Source organism: Onychomys torridus, unplaced genomic scaffold (assembly GCF_903995425.1).
Source record: "Onychomys torridus unplaced genomic scaffold, mOncTor1.1, whole genome shotgun sequence".
Lineage (NCBI taxonomy): Eukaryota > Metazoa > Chordata > Mammalia > Rodentia > Cricetidae > Onychomys > Onychomys torridus.
The window spans coordinates 927,659-953,782 of record NW_023412870.1 but is presented as its reverse complement, the minus strand read 5'-3'; the positions used below and the strand labels follow the sequence as shown (position 1 = coordinate 953,782).

The 26,124-nt window shown below is 40.8% G+C and overlaps 2 protein-coding genes across 6 annotated transcripts; one reads left to right on the top strand and one right to left on the bottom strand.

Annotated features, from left to right (window-relative positions):
* Positions 1 to 9,007: 9,007 nt before the first annotated feature.
* On the bottom strand, positions 9,008 to 21,008 carry LOC118576014 (class I histocompatibility antigen, Gogo-B*0103 alpha chain-like). Of its 5 annotated transcripts, XR_004943907.1 has the most exons (10): positions 20,917 to 21,008; positions 20,464 to 20,733; positions 19,976 to 20,251; positions 18,701 to 18,976; positions 18,486 to 18,596; positions 17,518 to 17,550; positions 17,335 to 17,382; positions 12,102 to 12,246; positions 11,979 to 12,013; positions 9,008 to 11,352 (listed from the first exon to the last, which is right to left on the bottom strand). XR_004943907.1 is itself a non-coding variant. In XM_036176409.1 (8 exons), the coding sequence occupies exons 1-7, from the start codon at positions 20,990 to 20,992 to the stop codon at positions 17,339 to 17,341; spliced, it is 1,086 nt and encodes a 361-aa protein (XP_036032302.1). In that variant the 5' UTR covers positions 20,993 to 21,008; the 3' UTR covers positions 9,008 to 12,246; positions 17,335 to 17,338. The 5 variants fall into 5 exon arrangements, 2 of the variants coding, with proteins under 2 accessions (XP_036032302.1, XP_036032301.1); XR_004943906.1 differs by having other exon boundaries at positions 9,008 to 9,564; positions 11,979 to 12,246; XR_004943905.1 differs by having other exon boundaries at positions 9,008 to 12,013.
* LOC118576015 (olfactory receptor 1G1-like) lies at positions 9,811 to 10,832 on the top strand. The gene has a single exon (XM_036176410.1). The coding sequence runs from the start codon at positions 9,877 to 9,879 to the stop codon at positions 10,804 to 10,806; it is 930 nt and encodes a 309-aa protein (XP_036032303.1). The 5' UTR covers positions 9,811 to 9,876; the 3' UTR covers positions 10,807 to 10,832.
* Positions 21,009 to 26,124: the final 5,116 nt, after the last annotated feature.

The window sequence follows — 26,124 nt, the reverse complement described above, 5'->3', positions numbered from 1 at the left end:
GAGGGATACCTTGCTCAGTCTGGATGCTGTGGGCTTGGTCCTGCCTTAATTTGATATGTCAACTTTGTTGACTCCCCATGGAAGGCCTTACCGGCTCTGAAGAGTGGATGGGAGGGGGGCGGTGTGAGGTAGAGTGGGGGGGGGGAAGGAAGGGAGGGGGAAATGTGGTTGGTATGTAAAAGAAAAAAGAAAAAAGATTCATAGTTCATGTGTTTCCATTATTGGCTAGTTGTCCCTGTGATTTTTCCAATCTTGATCTCAACAATTCTTGCTCATACAATCCCTTCTCTTTCTCACCAATTGGACTCCTGGAGCTCCACCTGGGGCCTGGCCGTGGATCTCTGCATCCACTTCCATCAGTCAATGAGATTTCTAGCACAACAGTTAGGGTGTTTGGCCATCCGATCACCTGGGGCTTATGCAGGGACACTTTGCTCAGCCTGGGAGGAGGGGACTGGACCTGCCTGGACTGAATCTACCAGGTTGAGCTGAATGCCCAGGGGAGTCTTTGCCCTGGAGGAGATGGGAATGGGGGGTGGGCTGGAGGGAAGGCAGGGGTGGGGGTGGGAGTGGGGAGGACAGGGGAACCCATGTATGTAAAATTAAATTAAATTACAAAATAAAATAAAAAAGTTCATCTATAATAAATAATCTAAGTTATCTAAAGTGAATTATGCTGCTTGTAGCTAGCAACATAACAAGAAAATCTACTCCCCTTCTCAGTGATTCACTCCTCATTTTATCTACACAGAAAGAGGATGGAACTTCATTGACTTGTAGCACATCTAATTTAGACTGTCTAATTTATCACAGTTTTAAAAGCTTCTCTATCATGGCCACACCTTATCCATGCATAAAATAATCCTTTATTAAAATAACTTACCTTTCATGACCTGGACCAGAAGATGCATCTTAGGGATTGTTTCCTGAGGAGGAGGACCAGGGACTGATAACCTCAGTTCTTCCTGGGGGAAAATGTCAGGTTTCTAGTAACTGAACACTAACTCCTTCAAGACCCTGACCCAAGTCCCAGACTGCATCTTACAAGTCCATCTCTAGGCAAGAAACAGTGTTCCCTTTGTTCTTTTATCACGGCCTCTGAGAAAACTTCGGATTGGCTTGGCTTTCAACATGTTAAACTCTGCATATAATTCAGTTGCTTATACACAGCTTGTTTTTCCCCCTTTCCAGCCTAGTATCTAATTGGCTGACTCACTGCTTCCATGGTTCGCTGTTTCCTCAGGATGCCTCCCATGCCATGCTAAATGTGTGCATCAAATAAGATTTACACATTTTTGTCATGTTAATATGATCAGGTCAATTTGATTTTTTTTTTTTTTTTTTTTTTTTTTTGGCTTTTTGAGAAAGGGTTTCTCTGTAGCTTTGCACCTTTCCTGGAACTTGCTTTGGAGACCAGGCTGGCCTCGAACTCACAGAGATCCACCTGCCTCTGCCTCCCGAGTGCTGGGATTAAAGAATGGACCACCACCACCCGGCCAATTTGATTCTTGAACTCAGCCATTTTTGTAAGAGGATGGAAGAAATAGGATAATTACTGGAACTTCATGATTCCAGCAGGTGCTAGTATGTCCTCAGAAGACACAGGAGATCATTGTCTTGGGAATGCACTAGCTCTTCTCTATGCTACCGACCTCTCTCTCTCTCTCTCTCTCTCTCTCTCTCTCTCTCTCTTTTTGATTTTTTTTGAGACAGGGTTTCTTTGTGTGTAACAGCCCTGGCTGTCCTGGAACTCACTCTGTTGACCAGGCTGGCTTTGAACTCTCAGAGATCCACCTGCCTCTGCCTCCTGAGTGTTGGGACTAAAGGAATGCACCAATACTGCCTATCTGGATATCTTTATTAGAGAGAAAAAGAGACTTTTACTCATTTCACATATTGCCTTGGTAGTCCCTAATAATTAAATATGATTCCTAGCTGACATCAGTGAATGGTACACTGTGGGGCTATTTATTAATTGTGAAATTCATCATCAAATATGGTAAAAGTTGAAAGAAAATGAGGAGAATGGACCAAGAATTCTCATTTAGTTAGAATTAGGTTTGCAATACTGTCAGAATCTGGGGGTAGGTGATTAGTGAGTAGGACAAATGTTTGAATCTGTATTTATTTAGAAAAGTGCAACTTAAAACTCATTCATCAGTCAGAGTGGTTCTTTTTTGAAACCAGGAAATATTATGCTCACATGTACACTATTCAAGTTTTCTATAATCAAGGAGTTAGATCAATGACTAGAAAAAGACCATGAGTTTCAAATATCTTTCTGATTTCACATCTGAATCATGGTCAATATTTTACAGCTGTTTAATTAGTGACTTTATCCTTCAAATACATCAACAGGCAAATTTCCTATTGGAAATTTATTACAGATTTTCCACTAATGAGTAACTCTGGGAACTGGCTCTCAAAGGCCAAGGAAGATTTATTCTATAGGCGAACCTTTTCTGATCCCAAGGGGCATAATACAAATAATGCTAGGCTTCCAGACTTTATCATCTCTACTTTTGTATTTGGTCTCGCAATGTGGGCAAAGGGCAGGGTGCTCTTAAGTCTAAGAACACTGGGTAGAGTGGATGTTTCTGAGTTCATTATTTATTGGTGGACATTAGAGATATCAGAAGGTAAGTGAGAAATGTGGTATTTTATGGAGTAAAACGAGCTCATGTTTCAGACTGGAACATAGAAAGTGTAGTATAGGACATCATTCTGTTTGTATGTTAGTTTCCAAAGTTGCGTGTAAATAACTCCACCTAAAAAAAAACATCTTTCACAGTAAAATTGCTCCAACAAAGATTTTATATATATGTACACACACACACACACACACGTGTGTGTGTGTGTGTGTGTATGTACATATACATACATACATACATACATACATACACATATATATGGTAGACACACTCATCTATCTGTCTATCTATCTATCTATCTATCTATCTATCTATCTTCCTATCTATCTTTCATCTGTCTATCTATCTATCTATCTATCTATCCATCCAATTTAGAGTTGAGGAAAGAAGCTAGAATTGAAAACTTGAACAGAGTGATTTGCTTACAGATATGTGAAGCATGAAATTGGAAATAGAAAAGTTACAACAAAGAAAGGGTCTAAAGTAAGGTAAAGAGGATTTTCAATTGAGCTGTCTTTTTGAGAAATTAATAACTTAAGGACTAAAATTTAAAACTGACATTGATGAGAGTTATTTTTGGGAATATAAGTGTAAGTATTTGCTTTAAGAGGGTTCAAGAAAGCATGAACGTAAAACTATTGAATTAGAAACTAACTAGTGATTGAGAAGGGAGTTTTCAGCTGAATAAGGTAAGAAGTAGAAAAACGAGGCAATAGTTCTACAAGCCAAGGGACTCATCCCGTATTACCATGTAACCCATCTGAAGCTGCGTCTTTAGACACAACCATAGATGCTGAACCAGTTTTCAGATAACCTCAGTACTGGATCTCCAGTTGCTGTGAGATCTGACATGGTCTATATATTTTAATGGATATGCAGTCTTGAGATGGATTCAACAGCAATGAGAGTATTTAACGGGGTGGGGGGGGGAGGCAGCATGAGGGGCATTTCAGTGCCTGATGGAGGGGAGAGGATTGTCCCTAAGAAAAGAGAGTGGAAGAGTAGACTTCATCTTGTATGAGAATAACCTCCTCATTCCCAGTACAAAGGGGAAATGGGATAGATCAGAAAGTGAGTAATGCAGGTATGACTGACAGAACACTACATATTTTAAAATTCAGTATAGCTAACTTGGAGCACCAGCATGTTGGAAATACAGATTCTCATCTCTCCCCAGGTCTCCTCTGTGAGAATCTCTGGGGTAGAGTGTGATGCCTGTGACTTAACAGCATCTCCAGGTGAATGTCAGCTTTGTGAAAGTTTGAAGTTTTCTGTTTTCATTTAAAAGCATATTCAAGGGAAAACTAATGTCTCCTTATTCTAAAACATTTGTCCATTAGGACACCTACACACTGTGAGCAGCTAGAAGTTAATGAACATAGAAATGAAAACAGAAAAATGCAAAAAGAATACTGTAGTTATATCTACATGGATCTTTTGTCTTTCAGATATAGCTTATCATTTCCAGTTAGCATAACATGACTCAGCTCTTTTTAAAAGTTCAATTCTTAACTTATATGCCTTTACTGTACAGCATGAAGTTTACAATCAGAAACAACTAAAATTACATCTTCCAACTAGGACTCAATTCCCCACATTTTTGAGTGAAGAATATGTGCTCCTAAAGCACCACAAAAACAGTCATTCTCTCTTCCTCTTTAAAAAAAAATCTGCTTGGGTCCTCTCTAGTATTTAAGGCTTTACCTACATTTACACTAATTCAAACACTCACATATGTACATTACAAGCTACAATCTGCATTTGAGGAAGAATATGAGGCTTTAGCTTTTTCTGAGCTCATATCACTTCATTTAATATAATTATTTTCAGAACCATTACTTGCTTGACAATTTTATCTCATTATTATTTATAGTCATTACAATCTAATTATGCACATGTACCATATTTTCTTTCTTTATTGAAAATAGATCCTTCTTTCATGCAATACATTCTGACCACAGTTTCTACTCCCTCCAGTATTACCCCCCTTTTCTCCCCACTTCATAAAGGAGTAGGCCTACAAGATACAATAACCACACTTGACAAAACAAGATACAACAAGACAAGGCAAAAGCCCTCATATCGAAGTTGGACAAGGCAACCAAATAGGAGGAAAAGGGTACCAAGAGCAGGCAAAAGAGCTAGACACATACCCACTCGTACTGTTAGTCCCACAAAACATCATACTAACAACCATAACATAGACAGGTATGAGATGAAATCTCAGAGTTGTTTTGATTTTAATTTCCCTGATGGCCAAGAATGTTGAACATTTATTAGTGTTTCTTAGCCATTTGAGATTCCTCTACTGAGAATTTTCTGTTTAGACCTGTATCCCATTTAAAAATTTTAATTTATTCTTCTCTCATATATTATATCCCAACTGCAGTTTTCCCTCCCTCCTCTCTTACCCTCTCCCCACCATGACCCACTCCTCCCCTGTTTCCTTTCAGCAAAAGGCAGGGCTCCCAGGGATATAAACCAAACATGGCATATCAAGTTGCAATAAGACTAAGCACCTCTCCTCATATTAATGCTGGACAAGGCGACCCAGTAGGGGGGAAAGGGTCCAAAAGCAGGCAAAAGAATCAGAGACAATCCCCAGTACCACTATTAGGAGTTCCACAAGAAGACCAAGCTATGCAACCATAACATATATGCAGAAGGCTTAGATCAGACCCATGTAGGCTCCATGATTGTCAATTCAGTCTCTGAAGCCCTTATGAGCCCAGGTTAGTTGATTATGTGAGTTTTTTTGTGATATTCTTGACCCTTCTGGCTCCTATTCTTCAGAGGATTCCCCAAGCTTTACATAATGTTTACACCATTTTAAAACTGGATTACTTGATTTTTTTTTGATATCTAGTTTCTTGAGTTCTTTATAAATTTTGGAAGCCAGTTCTCTATTGGATATGGAGTTGGTGAAATCTTTTCCCATTCTTTAGGCTGCTTCTTTGTCCTATTGACACTGTCCTTTGCCTTACAGAAGCTTTTCAGTTTCATGAGATCCCATTTATTAATTGTTGATCTTAGAGCCTGCACTATCAGTGTTCTGTTCAGAAAGTTGTCTCCTGTGTCAATGTGTTCAAAGCTATTCTCCACTTTGCTGTCTATCTGGTTCAGTGTATCTGGTTTTATGTTGTGGTGTTTGATCCACTTGGACTTGAGTTATGTGCATGGTGATAGATATGGATCTATTTGCATTCTTCTACATGCAGACATCCAGTTTTTCCAGCACCATTTGTTGAAGATGCATTCTTTTTTTCCAATGTGTATTTCTAGCTTCTTGATTAAAAATCAGGTGTACATAAGTGTGTGGATTTATGTCTGGGCCTTCAATTCGATTCCATTGGTCAATGTGTCTGAGAAAATTATCCATTTATTCTATATTTTCCAGTTTGGTGGAGTACAGGTTTTGAAAGTATGCCCTTATGATCCTCTGAATTTCCTCTGTGTCTGTTGTCATGTCCCCCTTTTCATTTCTGATTTTGTTAATTTGGATATTCTCTCTGTGTCTTTTAATTAGTTCGCATAAGGATTTGTCTATCTTGTTGATATTCTCAAAGAACTAATTATTTGTATCATTGATTCTTTGTATTGTTTTCTTTTAGCCCCCAGTTTGATAATTTTTTGCTCTCTACTCCTCTTGTGTGTGATTACTTATTTTTGTTTCAGAGCTTCCAGGTGGGCTGTTAAGTTGCTAGTATGTGATTTTTTTCCAGTTTTTTTTTTTTTTTTAATATAGGCACTTAATATTGTGAACTTTCCTGTTAACACCACTTTTATTGTGCCCCATAAGTTTGGGTCTGCTGTGTATTCATTTTATTGAATTCTAGAAAGCCTTTAACTTATTTCTGTCTTGACCTGTTTTGTTTTAATTCAGAAGAGAGTTTTTCAGTTTTCATGAGTTTGTAGGCTTTCTGCTGTTGTGGACATCTAGCTTTAATCTGTGGTGGCCTGACTGGACACAGGGAGTTAGTTACTTCCATTTTCTTGTATATGTTGAGACTTTCTTTGAGTCTTCTTTTAAAATAATATTTTATTGTAAAGTATATGTATGTATGGGTGTATTTGTATGTTCATGAGTGTCAGTGCCTACAGAGGCCAGAAGAGGGTGTTGGATCTAGAGTTACAGGTGCTTGTGAATCACCTGACATGGATGCTGGGAGCTGAACTCAGTTCTTCAGGAAAATCAGCAACTGTCCTTAAGTATTGTATCATCTCTCTAGCCCTAAACACAGCTCTCTAAGTTATATCATCCAAAGAGAACTTTCTTTTGTATCTACATATTATATAAAGAGATAGCCTCATCGTTGGCAATCAGTTGATGAACAAGAATACTTTTTTTCTCTCGCCTGCGAGTAGTAGAGTCTTATCTATTACATTAACACCATTGTTCACCCATTCTTCTCATAAAAGAAAGAGTAAAAACATAACTAAGTAGAAAATTAAGGCAAAACCACTGCTGAGGTGTGAAAAGAAGGGGAAACACAAAAAGAGAAAGAAAGAAAGTTAGGAAGAAAGAAAAATCAAGGAAAAAGAAATGAGATAAAATGGGATAAAGTGTTGGATCAGCCTCTCTGTCAGCTTACTTCTCAGTAGTGCATGATATATTTCCCCCACACTTTAAAGATACCCTTTCATTTCCTTGGTGGGTTTTCAAAGCCATTATTTTCTTTGGAACAGAATAACATTTTTCTTATTCTGACTCTCCTTGACAAGGTCATATGGAGGCAATTTCCAGACTGATATCTTATCCTGAAGACCAGTAATACTCCTTACCAAAGGCATGGACTCATTGACTTTAAAAAAAAGAAATTATGGTTTTTAGTTTCAGGAAATTCACAATTTAACTGAAAAGAGAAAATTTATATGTCACAGAAATTGGAAAAACCCTTCAGACTATATCAACATAAGCACCAGATCATCCTGTCTATATATTTAAGAAGAGATAAGATAATAAAAAGTAAAGTATTAAATAGTAGTTTAATTATGGGAAAGAAGATGAAATTATAACATAGTCTTGAAGCCCTGGTAAAATTTGACCAAAGATAAAGAATTATCAGGTGAGAAGAATAATAGGTTAAGGTTAACAAGAGTGCATGATGTCAGGAATGACAATTAGTGAAACAATGGGTGACCAGTTAGAAAAATACTGCCTCACTAGCAGTGGAACAGGTAGGCAGAGGCACATTCAGGAGTTCCTGGTAACCAGGCACAATAGAGTACATGCAATTAATAGGAACGAAGAGATGCCAGAGGTATTTGAGCGGTGGAAAATCAAGGCAAAAATAGGAAGTACATAATTCTGTAAAATGTTTGCAGCTTGAGTTATAGTAATCTGAATACAATGAATGTAGCCAGTCGTACTGTTGGTGCAATAAGAGTTGAGTGAATTAATGAGAAAATATCCAGTTAAGGTAAGAAAAGAAAAGGTGACCAAGGGATTCAAAAGATGAAAATTTTATAACACTGAAATGTTATCACTTCGGAGAACAATGTTATAACACTGTTTAGGTATGAGAGAATGGAAGAAGTAGGTACACCAATGTTTTCAAGTCATGTTAGCAGGACAATGCCTAGAAGAAAGGTGTTTCTTTCCTGAAACACTAAAATAAAATGAACCACAGAAGAGGACAGTGAAATGCTTACTTCTGCCTCTAATCTCTGTAGCCAATTTATCCATTTCTTGGGAAGTTTTTTTTTTTTTGAGACAGGGTTTCTCGGTGTAGCTTTGAGCCTTTCCTGGAACTCGCTTTTTAGACCAAGCTGGCCTCGAACTCACAGAGATCTGCCTACCTCTGCCTCCCGAGTGCTGGGACTAAAGGTGTGCACCACCAACGCCCGGCGGGAAGTATTTTTTTTAATTAACATTTTTTTAATGACAAGCACTTTGAAGAGGCAAATAAGATTTTGCTCTTCAACCATAATATACCTCATTTCCTTGTGAAGGAGACACATACTAATTTAAAAATTACTAAATATTTAAACAAAATATGTATGGTGACTTTCTCCCTATCACACTTGTGGTAATCCATTGGGGTGCAAGGTAGATCTTCCAATCAAAGAAGCATAAGAAGAAATTCCAGGAAAGAAACTGAGCTTGTAAGGATGAGCCCTATGGTTTGAAACGAGGTGTTATCTCTCAAAGTCATATAAAAGGTCAGTGAGTTACTGAGATGGTGGAAACTGAGTTTGACTGTGGTAGAACTTTTGGTTGTCTCTTGGATTAGATTAAACAGTAATGGCTTAAGAAGAGCTACCAGAAGTATACACACACACACACACTTACACACACACACTTACACACACACTCACACACACACTTCCACGCACACTCACACACACTTACACACACACACACACACACACACACACACACACTTCCCACATCTTGCTCTGTGTTGCTCTCTGCTGTCTCAGACTCCACCAAAATGGTTTCTCCTACCTTTTGCTTGACCTATGATTCAAAATAAATCTTTTTTTGTTACTTAGTTTGCAGCATTTTGCTAGCAACAGGAACTGACCAAGACATAAAACTGGTAATGAGAGTTGTGACTTGCTGATGACACATTGAATGTGGACAGTGAGGTATGATAGAGTTGATAAGACATCGCCAAATGAAAACACTGAGACCTTAGAAGTTACACAAAGACTAATACAGCCTCATAAAAAGTATAGTTTCTCAGGTAACTGCTTGTAAGCAAGTAAATTATGTGCTTTTACTTTTTGAAGGAACTGTCTTGGCAGCACTGTGAACAACATGTTAGATGAGGCAACTGTGGTCACAGCAAGTCACTCAGGAAAACAGCAGTACTCTCCTTAATCAGCTGAAGCTGCAACCAGAGTGATGACTCTGTGGATGGACACTGCGTGCAAAGTACCAAGTTAAGTACTAAGATGCAGCCTCTGCCTTCAAAGTAAAAAAGATTCATAGGAAAGTAGTTATTCTATCATGTAATACACAGTTTAAAAAGCACAGCTTTCGCCTAGAGAATTCCAGGAAGCCACTGCCCATCCACAAATTGTCTTATGTCTCCCTAGGGAGCCATTTTTAATGAACTCCAAGTCATGTCCCTCTGTTTGCTATTATAGTTTCCATCGCTCAATTGGTGCTGTGAGAGAGACCCATTGCCAAGGGACCAGGTCTGGGTTGATGTCCATTCTTGCCTACAGTGAGTGAATTGTCTTCATACCAGTTTCTTCTTGAAACACAAGACTCACTATGAACTGCAGTCAGGCTCCTGGCTTTATCCTCTTAGGACTGTCCAGAGATAGAGAGAGATGGCAGCCTCTCTTTAGTGTCTTCCTAGCTCTCTACTTGCTGAGCCTCCTAGGGAACCTGCTACTTATGTTAGCTATTGGTGCCGATGTTCACCTCCACACCCCTATGTATTTCTTCCTCATTCAGCTCTCCCTCATTGATCTTTGCTTCATTACTACCACAACCCCCAAAATGCTGGAGACTTTGTGGACTGGAGATGGATCAATCTCATTCTCTGGATGTCTGACTCAGTTGTACTTCTTTGCTTTTTTTGCGGACATGGATAACTTACTTCTTGCAGTCATGGCTATTGACCGTTATGCTGCTGTCTGCCATCCACTGCACTACCCACTTCTAATGACTTCTTGCAGATGTGGGGTTCTGGCTAGTGGGTCATGGGTAGTAGCTCATTGTGTGTCTCTGGTCCATACCTTGTTGATCTCCCAGTTATCTTTTCATAACAACCAAGAGATTCCTCATTTTTTCTGTGATTTTGGCCCTCTTTTACGGCTTTCCTGCTCCAATACCTATCTCAATGAGTCCTTGATGATGGCTTTGGCTGGGGTTTTAGGAATAGGTGCACTTCTCTGCATTGTAAGTTCTTATGGTTGTATTTTCTCTGCTGTGGCTAGGGTTCCATCAACACAGGGGAAAAGGAAAGCCCTAGCCACATGCAGTTCCCACCTCTCTATGGTCCTCCTCTTCTACAGCACAGTCTTTGCCACATACCTGAAGCCCCCATCTAGTTCTCACTCATCTGGGGAGGTGGTAGCTGCTGTCATGTATACCCTGGTAACTCCCACTCTGAACCCCTTCATTTATAGTCTGAGGAATAAGGATGTTAAGAGTTCATTGAGAAAGATTCTGAACATGGAGAAGTCTCAGGACTAAGGATCATCACTCAGGGAGGATCACACCCCACAACACTACCACACATGCAAAATGAGTCAGCCACAAACACAATGGCTCATGGGGGAATTATATGATTTCTTTGGCTAATCTTCAGTGTTAATTTGACTCGTTTTGGAATCACCTAGAACATACATATCTGGGCATGTCTGTGAGGGTTCTCTGGAGAGATTTCACTGAGGAGAGAAGATTCATCCTGAATGTGGGTGGCATCACTTGTTCCATAGAATGGTCCTGGACTTAGTATAAAGAGCAAATGGAAAAACCTGCTTTATTTCCTCTGTCTGTGCTCGTTGACCACAGACGTGACCTGCCACCCCATCCTCCTGCTGCCAGGCCTTCCTCATCCTGATGTACCGTATTCTTCAAACCACGAATAAAATGAAACTTTCTATCCCAAATCGCTTCAGCCAGGTATTTTGTCACAGCAACAAGAAAAGAGACAATTCAATGGTCTATTGGAAATAACACTGTTGTGTTCGCCATTTGTTGTCTTCTTAATTCGTTTTCCTGAAGCATGAATATCCACTGCAACCAGTACAATCATTTGATAATTGTTAGACTTTCTCACCAGTGCTCTAGCAACAACAGCTCCCTGATATCCTTACTGTCCTGGAATTGGATGCCACTGACAAATCATGTTAAAGGGAGCTGTAGAGTTCACAGAAGTTAAATCACAAGTAAGAGGCCAGGAAGCTGGTGAGGCTGACCATAACCTAGGTCAATATTGGAGAATATATTACAGGATTCCTTTTAAGATAATTTATTATTATTGGTGTTTTATGTGTGTATGTATAAATATGTGTAAAGTTACTTATGATGTAACATTTTGTGGGAAAGCAAATTGCAAATTCCATCATCAAGTTTGCATGCTCAAACCCAAATACACACAATCAAATGTCATACTACAATAATATAAATGAGCATTGCTTTAGATTTGTCTCTGTATTGGTGTTTTGTTTCTGTAATTTTCCTTTCACTATTCATTAGTAGCAGTACTGCATATAGTAACAGGCTACAGAGTAACAATTTAGTACATATCTGCACTAATGATTGAATGAGTGTACTATTTATGGTGTATCCAAAAACCAACTCACAGTAGTTTATATAATCTTTTAAATTAACATTTGAAAATTGTTGAACTATTATCTTACCTTTGGGCATAATTCAGAAGACCTAAAGGGAAATTCTGGGAAAGAACGGAATACTCATTACCATCTCATTGTGGGAGACTTTTCAAGCAAGACCCTGAAAGTCCAATAGAAAATCTTCATTACCCTCCTTAGGTCACATTTCAGTTGCTTTGCAGTAGAGAAGCCTTCTTAGTGCCTGATGTACCTTCTGGTTCTTCAAGGTATAGATGACAGGGTTTAGGATGGGAGTGACCACTGTGTAGAGCAGGGCAATAACCTTGGTGAGGAGCTGCAAATGGACAACAATGGGCACAATATGAAAGACCATGAGTGTTACATAGACTGTGGACACACCATAGTCAAATGGGAGGAACATGGAGAGAAAGCCTTTGTTCTTCTGGCTCCAGAGCAGCCAGACTTTCTTTGGACCACCAGCTCCCAAATAATGACACAGAGACTTCTTAAATATGAAAGCTTGGCCTTAGCTTAGGCTTGTTCCCAATTAGCTCTTATAACTTAAATTAACCCATTTATACTAATGTTCATCCTGCCACTTTACTTATTACCTTTCCTCAATACAGCATACGTTTGACTTTCACCGAGTCTCACTGGCAAGTCTCTTACACCAGATCCTTCCCCCAAGTTCCTCTTCCTTCCCAGAAATCCCACCTATCCTCTCCTGCTTTGCTATTGGCTGTTCAGCTCTTTATTAAACCAATCAGAAGGTGCCTTGGCAGAGACACATCTTTACAGTATACAAAAAGATTATCCCACAACATAGCACAGTCACTACAATCTGAGCATAGGATATCAGAACCTGCCCAAAGGGGATAGTCAGGAGGACAACAGAAAGAACAAATGTAGTCACCTGGGCCACTCCAGTATCTGAGCAGGCAGGACCATCAACATGAGAAATCACAGTAAAAGTGGTCAACTTGGTTGGGGCCACAGTGGGGGGGGGCATCATAGCAATAATCAGTTCTATCATGAAGCCAGACAGCCAGACTATGAGCACCAATCCCAGACACCATCGAGGTCCCATCAGGAGTGGGTACCTTAGGGAGTGACAGATTGCTAGGTAGTGTAGTTAGAGTTTTCCTGCCTGGCTCAGTCAGAACAAATCTCTCTTACCCACCTTCTGAGGTCTTTGATGTAGTTGAAGACTAGATAGATATAATTTCCTCAGTTATGATAAAAGATAAGTTAGATGTAAAACCTTAAACTCACAAATATAAGATAGATAGGATATCTTCTTTAATATTGTAACTGTTATTCTTGCTTGATAATTGTTTTGTTATCTGTAATTTTACTATGTGAAAGTTAACCTTCCTTTTTTAACAAAAAAGAAAAGAGGAAGTGCTGTGGATATCACTCTGTATAAATAAAATGCTGATTGGCCAATAGCTAGGCAGGAAATATAGGTGGGACAAGCAGAGAAGAGAATTGTGGGAGGTAGAAGGCTAGAGAGGACACCGCCAGACACCGCCAAGAGAAGCAGCATGTAAAGACACTGGTAAGCCACAAGCCATGGGGCAAAGTATAGACTAACAGAAATGGGTTAATTTAAGATAGAAGAAGTAGATAACAAGAAGCCTGCCACAGCCATACAGTTTGTAAGCAATATAAGTTTCTGTGTGTTTACTTGGTTGGGTCTGAGCGACTGTGGGACTGGTGGGTAAGAGAGATTTGTCCTGACTGAGCCAGGCAGGAAAACTCTTACTACAAGGTAGTGATCATATGTCACCACAGACAGAAGGAAAACACTCATCTGTAGCCAGAAAGCCAAAGATAAAGAACTGGAACAAGCGGCTGCTTGTCACAAAGATGGCAGACTCCTGTAGGAAGCCCTCCAACATTTTGGGCACCACTGTGGAGGTATATAGAGGATCTCAATGAAGGACAGGATCACCAGAAATAAATAAATGGGGGTGTGAATCCTCTGTGACTACCACCACTACACTGAGCATGTGCCCTGCTATGATGGAAGCATAGATGATAATGAACACACAAATTGGAGGGTCTTCATGGGAGTCAAGGGATATAAACTCAGTGATAGTTTAGTTTCTTATGGAGACATTTTCCATGGAGTCATTCAGTTTTCTGCTTGATAGTAACTGGAGAAATTTTAGTGTATCTCTTCTTTCCATTGCAATCCTATAACTGATAGGGCTACAAGATGATGCAGAGAGTGTGCAAAATGAGGATGGCTTAACTTACCTTGCACCTATTCCTCTTCCTTCTTTCTTCTTTAATTTTTTCTTTTATTTTATGTACAAGGGATTTTTTGTTTGTTTTTGTTTTTGCCTGCTTATATGCTTGTACATTGTGTGCATGCCTAGTGCCTGGAGACTAGAAGAGGTTGTCTGGAGTTACAGACAGTTGTGAGCTGCTGCATGAGTGCTGGGAATCAAAACTGGCTCCTCTGGAAGAGCAACCAGTGTTCTTAACTGCTGAGCCCCCTCTCCAGCCCCACATCCTTAAAAAGAAAAAAACTACTGCTTCCCTAGCTTTCATCCTACCCCAAACTCTTTCATTGTATAAACTTCTTGTTTAACCAAACTCATAATTCTGGTGTTTCAGGACCTTTAAATACAATTCTATCACCATAATCTGTATAGTCAATGATAGTTTCCTTCATGTATAACTTGTAACATCTTCCTAGCCAGGCGGTGGTGGCGCATGCCTTTAATCCCAGCACTCGGGAGGCAGAGCCAGGTGGATCTTTGTGAGTTCAAGGGCCAGCCTGGTGTACAGAGCGAGATCCAGGATAGGCACCAAAACTACTCGGAGAAACCGTGTCTTGAAAAACATAAAACATAAAACAAAAAACAAAAAACTTGTAACATCTTCCAAATGCCTGCTAAATGTATCTCTCAACCACAAACTTTCACCTTCCCAAAGCCACCCCCCAACTGTTACAAGTGAATTAGAAATTCTGCTGAGATATCATGGTCACTGTTTCTTAGTCATCTTTACTTCAACAACTTCTCTGGACTCCATGTTGTAGTTGCTGAAGTCTCATCAACTCCCTTGACAATGTCTTTTGTCTTTTTCTTTTAAAATAGGTTTTTAATTGAAATAGAGCTACATCACTTTCCTTTGTCCTCTTCCTTCCTTCCAATGGTTCTCAACCTGTGGGTCATGACATGAGCCCCCTGGGGGTTGCATATCAGATATCTTACATATCAGATATTTACATTATAATTCATTACAGTGACAAATTACAGTTACTTGCAATAAGACTAAGCACCTTCTCATATATTAAGGCTGGGCAAGGCAACCTAGCATGAAGAGTAGGGTTCCTAAAGCCAGTAAAAGAGTTGGAGACAGCCCATGTTCCCGCTGCAAGAAAATAATTTTATAATTGTGGTTCACCATATTAGGAACTGTATTAAAGAGTCATAGTATTAGAAAGGTTGAGAACCACTACTTCAGCCCATTCCAGTTTACCTTCCCTTGAGCTCTCCCAAATCCTTTCAATGCTCAACTTGATAGCCACATTTTCTTTGATCATTGTTGTTAAGACATACTATGTATGTATATGTTTATACACACACATAAAAAGTCTTCCAAGTCCATTTTTGTTGTTTATGTATATGTGGTTTCAGGGCTGACCACTCTGCATTGGATGACCAATGAGTAGATTCATCTGCTTAGTTACTTTTCTATTGTCATGCAAAAATACCACGACAAAGTCAACTTATAAAAGAAAACAATTAATTGGGGGCTCACAGTTGCAAAGTGTTAGAGCCATGGTTACCATTTTGTGGAGCATGGCAGGAGGCAGGTTGGGATGGTTCTGGAGCAGTAGCTGAAGCTTACATCTGGAGACACAGCCAGGAGGCAGGGAAAGCTAACTAGTAATAGTGTGGACATTTTAACCCTCAAAACCCAGCCCCAGTGACACACCTCTTCCAACAAGGCCATACCTCTTAATCCTGCTCAAACAGTTCCACCACCTGGGGACCAAATATTCAAATACTGAGCCTATGGGGACCATTCTAATTCAAACCACCACATTCCTTTCCATGAAGCCCATAAGCTTGTGGCCATATCATATGCAAAATGTATTTAGTCCAATTTTAAAAGGCCCTATAGTTTTTCACATCTCTATACAGTTTAAAATTTCTAAGTCCAAAGTTTCTTCTGAGACTCAGGGAAATTTATTCTTTGGAATCCTCTGTAAAATCAAAAGCAAAAAGCAAATTACATACTTCTAATATACAATGGCACAGAATTTACTTTACCATTCCAATGGAGGAAATAGGGCATAGTGCAATCCTGAAGCATTAAAACTACTAAGGTAAAAAAAATCCATGAAAGTTATAACTCATCACTGTATTTTAGATAACTGTCAATATGAAAGCTCTGCACAGACAACAACCAAGATCTAATGAGATTGCTAGTACCAGAGTCCTCATTCCTGTTCTCATCTTAGTCACTCCCTAGGTGGCTTCATCAATGCTCAAGACATTAAATATAAGTTGCATGGCATCACCTACCAAATCTATTTCATTCTACTGAGGGTCAAGGGCAGAGGAGATGACTGTATCCAAGCTCACATATGCAGCACTGACAAAATCCAGCCACACTCTGCTCTCCAGACTTCTCTTGCCCACCTATAACAGACTCAATATAGTAAACACATGGGTTTTGGAAGTTTTCAGGTTTATTTCCTATCAATTTTGCAAATCTTCCTCTTTTAATGAACCAACAAACCACACCCAGAAGTTAAAAACAATAAAGCTATATCTACATCCTTACTTTCAGTAGGGAAATAAGAAGCCACAGCTTAGAGAAACCTTAAGTTCCATGAAGTCCCAGCTCTGCCTGTGGTAAAACAGGCACACAGGTATGGGGAAGAGACTCAGCCCTCAGAGTTGGTGTCAGCTGTTAGCTTCATCACATTGTGCTGACAGGAGACAGAGTGAGATGCCAATTGCAGAAAGAGAAAGTGGGGGATTCCTGGAGTCATGGTAGAGAAGGAGAGATCTGAACACATCCTATAAGACTCAGAACCACACAAGGCAGCACTTTTTTTTTTCTTTTTGGTTTTTTGAGACAGGGTTTCTCTGTGTAGCTTTGCACCTTTCCTGGAACTTGCTTTGGAGACCAGGCTGGCCTCAAACTCACAGAGATCTGCCTGGCTCTGCCTCCCAAGTGCTGGAATTATAGGTGTGTGCCACCACCGCGCGGCCAGCACTTTCATACTGTAAAAAAAAAAAAACAAAAAAACAGGAAGAAATTCAGACTATTCTCTGGGAATGGTGACACTCTGAAGAGCTCAACTCAAAATGTTCCAAATTTTAGAGTTATAACCCAGGAGTCTATCCTCTGTTCCACTGCATGTCACAGGTTAGTCCCTGCAAGAGCTTACCTTTCTAAATGGTGACAGAAGCACCAGAGCCTTCGGCACTGTTCCTACCTGGGGCAAAACAAATGGGACTTGATCAGAGCCCACAGAAGATGGGGATAAAGAAGGAGTTATGGGCTGGCTGTGCGCCCCATAGGCTCCTGTCTACTCTGCCCCATATCAGGGACCATATCCCACCATACTTACTGACAGTCTGTGTATAACGGATGCTTCTTTCACCTGTGGAAAGAAAAAAGTGAGTGAGAGGCCAGGAAAGCAGCAGGGCCACAAAGATCTATTGAAAAGGGTTACTCATAACCCAAGGGAAGCTACTAGGACTAGGACTGAGGACCCAGAGAAGGATGTGGAAACATGGCGGGAGATGAAGGAAGAGCAGTATACTCTTCTGGAGGATCCGTTCTCAACAGGGACCTTCTGACTTTTGACCCTGGAAAAAGAATATGGCCTTTATTTCCCATGCGCCTTTCAGTAGATTGCCAGCACAGAGACTTAGGCAAGGTAAGTATTTATTTGTGATGCTATTTCCTAGTCTGTGTTTCTCAGCATGACTTTCATTAGTGTATCTGAGGGCTTGTGCATGCAAACATGCAAGCTATTGCCTGTTTTATGGGATAAAATAGCCTCTGTTCTGTAATACTTTTATGTACCTTAAATTAAAACCTCTTTAAAATGTAAGTAAATATCTTTAAAAAATATTTTCCAAGAATTGCAATTTTGAACTTTTGAGATTTAAATATTTGGGATTTAGATGTAAATTGTTTAAATTGTGTATTTTGAGTCTGCATGTGGTTTGTTTTGCATCTGTAACCCCAGTACTAGGGACATAGAAATAGGAGAATCCCTGGAGTTTACTGTCTAGCTCTTCTAACCAAATTGGTGAGGTCCCATCTCAGAAAAGACAGAAAGGATAGAGGAAGATACACAGTAGTACACATCTGGCTTACACACACACACACACACACACACACACACACACACACACTATAAACACAAGTACCCACAGCATATACTCACAGACAGACAATAAAATACAATGAGTTATAGCATTTGAGAAGGTGGGCCGAAGGCATTCCCAGAGAGAAGGCAAGGAAAATTCTACCTAAGACCCCGAGTCCCCAGCTGTGAAAGAAGACTCAGGCTGCCCCTGTGCCTACCTGAGTCCCTCCTCTTGCATACCACAGCAGTAGTGACCACAGTTCCAAGGAGAATCAGACCAGCAATGATGATGATGATGAGGAGGAGGATAGAGGATTGAGAAGAACTCTCTGGGAAAGGAGTTGAAAGTCAGAGTCGTGATCCCCAGTTCTCAGCCCTGATCTTGATCTGGGCTCCTACTTTCCCTGACTCTGTTGCCCTTACCCCTCCTTACCCCATCTCAGGGTGAGGGGCTCAGTCAGGCCCTCATGTTGCACATGACATGTGTATCTCTGCTCCTCTCCTGAAGGCACCACCACAGCTGCCCACTTCTGAAAGGTCCCATCTCCTGAAGGCCTTGTCTCCACAAGCTCCATATCCTGAGTCCAGTCTTCCCCATCCCGCTGCCAGGTCAGCGAGATCTCAGCAGGGTAGAAGCCTAGGGCCCAGCACCTCAGGGTGATGTCACCTTCAGATCCAGGGTGATAGGCCACATGTGCCTTTGGTGGGTCTGAGGGGAAGAGTTGGAAAATTCAAGCATTTTGTATTTTTTTTTTTTTTGGAGGGGGGGACTCATGTGGGCTCATTCTGGAATGGACAAAATTAGGGTGAGGGAGGGGTGCAAGCACTGTATGGGAGCCTAGATTCAGATATCTAGCATAAACCATTTCTTGGAATGTTCTAGAATCAGGGTGAGTATGCTGGATAGTTTTATGTCAATTTGATATAAGCTAAATCTTATATATATCGATATAACTCACCTGAGAGTAGGAAATCTCAATTAAGAAAACATCTCCATAAGATCGGGCTGTTGGAAAACCTATAAGTTATTTCTTAATTGGTGACTGATGGGGGAGGGCCCAGCCCACTGTGGGCGGTGTCATCCTGGGCAGGTGGTCCTGGTTTCTATGAGAACTCAGGCTGAGAAGCCATGAGGAGCAAGCCAGTAAGCAGCACCCTCCATGGCCTCTGCATCAGCTCCTGCCCTGTTTGAGTTCCTGTCCCGACTTCCCGAGATGCAGAGCAGTGCTGAAGTGTAAGACAGACAAACCCTTTCCTCCCCACTGGCTTTTGGTTATGCTGTTTCTTTGTAGCAGTAGAAACCTAACTAAGAAGGTGAACCAGTACCAAGTCGGAGACTCCAGATTTCTTGCTTCTAGTCCTGATTGGGTTGGGCTGAGGGACTCGACATTGGTGGAGCTTGACCACCAAAGACACTAGGGTGGGCAGAGAACCAGGCCTGGGAGAGGACATGGTTCACAATGGGCTGCAGATTGAATCGAATTGCTTGGTTGTTTATTTCAGGGATGTTTTCTTCTTCCTGGGACAGATTCAACTGTTCTGAAGGAAGGGTGAGCCCTGGGGAGAGTTTCTCTCTGATGTGGCAGCACTCTCCTCCAGATGCAAGAGGCAGTATTCCAGCTGATGCTGCACTTCCTTCCTCCCCAGGCAACGAGCGTTCAGGGGATATCATTGCTCACTAAAAGTGGTTCCTAATTGTTCTTCGTACCTGCTCGCTGCAGAGTTTCCTTCCCATTCTGCAGGAATCTGTGGAGCAGCTCCAGACACTCCCCCTCCACATAGGCCCTGAAGTACTCTGCGGCACCATCAGACTCCAACTTGTGCTTTGAGATCTGAGCCACCATGTCCCCAGCGGTCCAGGAGCTCAGGTCCTCGTTCAGGGTGATGTAATCCCGGCCATCATAGGCACACTGATAGTATGCGCCAAGGAGGCGCATGTCCGACCCCACATCGCAGCCAACCATCCACTGAAAGATGTGAGAACCTGGCAACAACAGGGCCGTCAGCCTGGGCCACCCGGCCCGCTCCACCCATTTGCAGGATTTGCATCTAAACTGAAAGTGAAACCGGGTTCAGGGTTTCTGAGGGCTCTGAAGCCTACCTTCATACCTCGAACCTGGAACTCGGGGCCACTCGGGCTCGTCTGTGGGGACATGTAGGAGTTGTGACCTCCGACCCACGCCTGGGGTCACTCACCATCTTCACTCTGGTTGTAGTAGCGGAGCAGCGTCCGTACGGTCGCTCTGGCCTCTTGTGCAATGTTCTTCACTTTGTGTTTCAGATCTTCCCAATACTCTGGTCCTTCCCGCTCCATCCACGGCGCACGTGGCTCCATTCTCGGGATCTCTTCATTGCTATCGCACCGCTGGAACTGCTTGTCGTCCACGTAGCCGACAGAAATGTACTGGGGCTGCCCAGGGCCCGGCCGTGACAGGGCGGTGTGGAAATAGCGCAGAGAGTGGAAGCCTGGGGGCGGCGCAGGGTGAGACTAGGACCCTCCTCTGAGAACCCGGGCAGGTTAGCCCGGGCGCGGAGGTGGGGATGGGGAGCTCAGGCCAGGTGGAGAAGGGAGCAGGAGGGTCTGCCCCCCCCCCCCCATGCCATTGCTCCTGCCCTTAGAGGTTGTTCCCTTCTGACCCCTGAACTCACCGGCGCCAGTGTGGGTAACAGCTATAGCGACCACCACCAACAGCAGGAGGAGGGCCCCGTAGTCTGAAGTCGCCATCCTTCCCGGATACCGGGCGTCACTTTAAATCGCGGAATTGGGGTAACGCTGATTGGATTCTCTTGGTACCCGCCACCCAATCGCTATGAGAATTGGGGAAGTGTCATCAGTGTCCATGCAAAAGCATACGACAAAGGTTGAGTTATGAAGAAGTGAAAACTCTGAGGAAATTGGGGACTCTTCAATGCTGGGTTTTCCCCTTCCTTGACCCACTCTCTCTCCAAGTTGAGTCAAATGTGGCTACCTGGGTTTTACCTTGGCTGTTGTTCTCCTGTACTTCTTGTCATATTTCCTGGAACCCTTCTAATACTTCAGGATCTTTGTATGCTCTTAAGAAACAAACCAACCAATCAACAAAAAAACCAAAAGTTTTTGTTTGTTTGTTTGTTTTATGTGTACCAATGTTTTCGTGTGTGTGTGTGTGTGTGTGTGTGTGTGTGTGTGTGTGTGTGTGTATCTGTGCTTTATGTGAGTGCCCAGTGCCGCCAGCAGAGGCTAGAAGAGGGCATTAGATCCCCTGGAATTGGAGTTACGGAGCCTGTGAAGTGTGATGTGAGGGCTGGGAATAAAACCCGAGTCCTCTGGCGGACTCCACAGATAACTTATATGGGCTAGGTCTACCAATAATAATCACATTTGGAAGTTAAAACTGTTAAGGCCACACTTGGAGGCACACACCTGAAACTCAACCCCAGGAGGTAGAGACAGGGACCTTGGAAGGAGTTCAAGGTTGTCTCCAGTTACATAAGGAGTTCAATATCTGTTGTGGAACATTTGTTTAAATAGGCAAAGATGTGTTACATTTGTTTATATTGTGGAATACTACTTTAATGATGTGAAGATGTGTTACATATTTTTATGTTGCATTTGTTTAATTATGTAAAGATGTGTTGCCTGAGGCACCTGATTGGTCTAGAGCTGAATAGCCAATAGCTAGACAGAGAAGGGATGGGCCGGGCTGGCAGACAGAGAGAATAAATAGGAAGAATCTAGGCTTGGGAGGAGAGAAGAAAAGAAGGAGAAAGAGAGGAAGACACCAGCCAGACAGGGAAGAGGCACGAAAGTAATATATACAGAAGGAAAGAGAGGTAAAAAGCCCCAAGACAAAACATAGATAAAGAGAAACAGGTTAATTTAGGTTAGAGAAGCTGGCTTGGGGCAGGTCAGAGCTAAAGCCCAGCATTTGTAACTAAGAATAAGTCTTTACATCTTATTTGGGAGCTGGGTGGCAGCCCCCCCCCCAAAAAAAAAAAAGCCTACTACAAATACCCTAGTGGGTTATATGAGATGAGAAGAGAGGGAAGCACAGAGGAGGGAAGAAGGAAGGAAGGAAGGGAGAGAGAGAGAGAGAGAGAGAGAGAGAGAGAGAAACAAGGGGGAGAGAGAGCAGAACTCTGACATCTCTAACATCATGCACCACACAAAGAAAATGTGTAAGGGAGAAAGTCCTATGCATGGCTTTAGCTAACAGAGAAAAGGAAACCTGTTGATTCCACCGGCAGAGCCTTCAATTCTGCAAATCATAGTTTTAAGATGGGAGGTCTGCAATCTGATCAGTAAACACAGTGGAAAGGAGGACCTTTGTTTCTCTAGCATGTTCATTGGTGCTCTGGTGGGAAATCTTCAAAGAGGAAGTCTTGCAGTCAAACCTTTTGGTCATCAAAAGTAGAAGCCCCTGAGTTTTTCATATCTGCAAGCTCTAAAGTCCTCCCTTTCCACTGGCGATCTAAGTGAGAGTCTCTGGAGTCAAGGAAGGGACAGAAAACTGACTTGAATACAGACTCATTAATACCATTGGCAAGCTTAGCTGCACTGCAGGGAAAACAGTTCTGGGAGGCACAGAAAACAAAGATAGCATTAAAACAAAAATATTGATATAAATCTAATGAATCTAAAGTTGATGTTAGTGATGTTTGATGAATTGATACAAATTATATTATTATTCCATTTACACTCAGAAATAATATTAATCACAATGTCACAAATGAATTTATTAGATGGCTTGCAGTATTTCAGTAGGTCCACTTGTTACTTCTGCCAAATGTCTGTATAAACACCAATCCCCAAACGTAAGTTAGCCAAACACTCCAATTGCTCAGTCTTTTGTGTTTGACTGTAAATGATCAACAGTGTTTGCAGAACTCAGTTTAAAGTGTGCATTTTAATTTGCAGTATATTACTCTAAGTTTCTTTTTGCACTCACTAGTTGTTAGATTTCATAGGGAATGTGGTGGTTCCACCTCATCTTTGATATTATTTCCACTCTTTTCTCCGTCATAATTGGCAAAGCATTTTACCAAATTTTTATTACTTTTAACATCAATGGAACTGTTTGACTAGAACAAAAAGAAAAGGAATAAATTAATACTTATGGGAAAAGAAATTTGGACAGAATGAATCCTTGGAGAGAAGACCCCAAGATATTAATGCCCAAGACACTGATAGGGAAGTATGAGAAGGTTCATCCTGGTTTTCCCTGTCAGAATAAAAGGCGATTACTGCTGAGATTTAGTACTGTTTCTATAAATAAGTTCTTATATCCATTCTTAAGTATGTACAGCAGCTTGGACTAATGGGTAAATGTAATATTGGCAGGAATATTCTTTCGTTCCTTCCTCTTTCTATTTCTCTCTCTTTTCCTCCTTCCCTCCCTCCCTCTTTCCCTCTCTCCCTTCTTTTCTTTGCTAGACAAGTTGTCATATAGCCTAAGCTTGTGTGAAAACCATTATGCAGCCCATACCTTGATCCTCTACCTCCTGAGAGCTTGGCTTATGGGGAATGTGTCTTCACATGGACTGTTAGGGTCATTTTTTTTTTTCTTTCTGATGAAAAGAAGTTCATACCACAGCAATGGGTGAGTAAAGGTAACTGGGGATCCACTTTTACTACAGTTTGTAAAAATTTCAGTATAAACTGAGTAGGTTCACTGTACAAGTCAGAATCTGGAAATCTTTTATTTTTCTAATTCGTTTATAGATTATTTTTTTTTTGGCATGCACACATGATAGGGTGGGAGTGTTCAGATCTCAGGGTAGGCTATGTGATCAAGCATATGATATGTTGTAAATATATGTCAGTGTGTGTGACTTTAGTGGATCTGGTGGTGGAGGTGGGCGTGTATGTGTGTGTGTGTGTGTGTGTGTGTGTGTGTGTGTGTGTGTGTATGTAAGAATGAGAGAGGAGATAAGGAGAAGGGAGAGAGAGCAAAGACTTAGAGGATTAATCTCAGTGTCTGACAACATCAGTACTCATCAGAGAAGCAGGTTGCATTTCAGTGTTGGTAACAAGTTAGGTTGTATTTGGTATTAAATAAACATGACTGTAGGAGTGTTTTTAGTGGAAGAGGGATGATTCTATTTCTGGAAAAATAAACATAATTTGTGAACTATAGTGAGATATACTTCTTACATTATTTCATGTGTATAGCCCCAAATCCTTGACCATGTGTGTCAGTTATTATGTCCTGCTTGTACATGATTCTTGAAATTCCCTGCCACCAACAGTTACATTTAGAATATTTCTCCTATGTATGTGTCCATGGAAGGGATCTCCTCACTGCCTGTGTTGACTCACTGATCAAGTAATGAAATTTTCATACTGCTTCTGATGCTAACTAATCTGAACAGGTCAGCCAGACAACAAAATGCCAAAACAACTGTCCTTCCCTTGCTAAAGCTATTTACTTAATCCGAGACATAAATCACTCGTGCTCTGGTGTTAAGTATATATATATATATATATATATATATATATATATATATATATATATATGTGATTTTAAAATTTTTCTGAGTTTATCTGGCAGTTAAGTTTTATTTTTGAGCCTATTTATATACACATATGTGTTTAAATTCTGCATACTAAATTTCCTTTTATAAATGTAATACTTTCATAGTTTAAGGTAGTTGGATTCTTTCCATTCACTTGTGTTTAAAATGGTCAAATGAACATAATGGTATAATATATAATTTTTAACATGTTGAGGGACATGTGCAGCTAAATTGTAAAAACAATGTATTTGATTAAAAAATTTAAGTTCTGATAGAATTAAAAATTTATCTTCATATAAATAGTACAAAATTTCACCGTGACAAATTCCTATTTAAACATCCTCAAAAATAAATTTGTTTGTAAATATTTTGATGTTGTCAAACATGTGAGCTACAATCCTAACTATAATCTTTATAACATGCAGTTATGACTTTAAACAATGCAGAAATTCTGTGTTCCTATACTCTATTCTTCCAGAGGTAACCAATTAAAACAGAGGGTCACAGCCAGGTTATTCAGCTGCTGCAATTCATCAGTCCAGTGATCACCCAGCCATCTTTGCACTCATCCATTCTATGTTTGTGTTTACTCCTTCATAATTTTATCGTGTGTCCCCCCACAGCTAGCACTGCACTTAAAATACAGAATAGTGTCCTCACTATGGGGACCAGTTATTATTCTTTTTATGTTCACTAGCACATATCTGCCCCTTCTTACATCTCATTCTACAAAGTTTGGAACTTCTTATCTGTTCCCAGTTTCTAAAAATTACCCACTTAAAAACGTGCTACATAAACACAAAACCAGAGTGTAAAAACCTCTTGGGAGAGTCTAACATTAAGCAGATTCATGAAGATTTCATTGAACTGTTCATTCTTCCCTTGTAATGGTTTTTGGCTTTTTAGAGACAGTTTCACTATGTAGCCCAGACTGGACTGGAACTTACAGCAATCCTCCCTTCCTGCATCAGCCTCTCAAGTGCTGGGACTGCAAACATGAGGTATCACATCCAGTTTGTTCATTCCTGTTATGCAGAATTGTTTTCTCTGGTATATACAGTTTGCTTTGCTGTTCATTCATTGGAGGACTACTGTCCTCTGAGTGTTTGTTTTTTATAAATGAATATTCTATAAACATTAATGTGTAAGATTTTATGTGAATATATTATACATCTTCATTTTACTGAGGAAAAGGCTGAAGTTTGGAAGGGACTACAGTGCAACTGTGGCCGTAAATTCTTTTTGTTTTTACATGACATTGTGTTTGATGATATTTGATTGATTTGTTTTCTGTATTCTTAACATTGATCATATCTGCAGAGGCTGTCTTTTAAGTTGGTAACATACATCTGGTGGACTTCA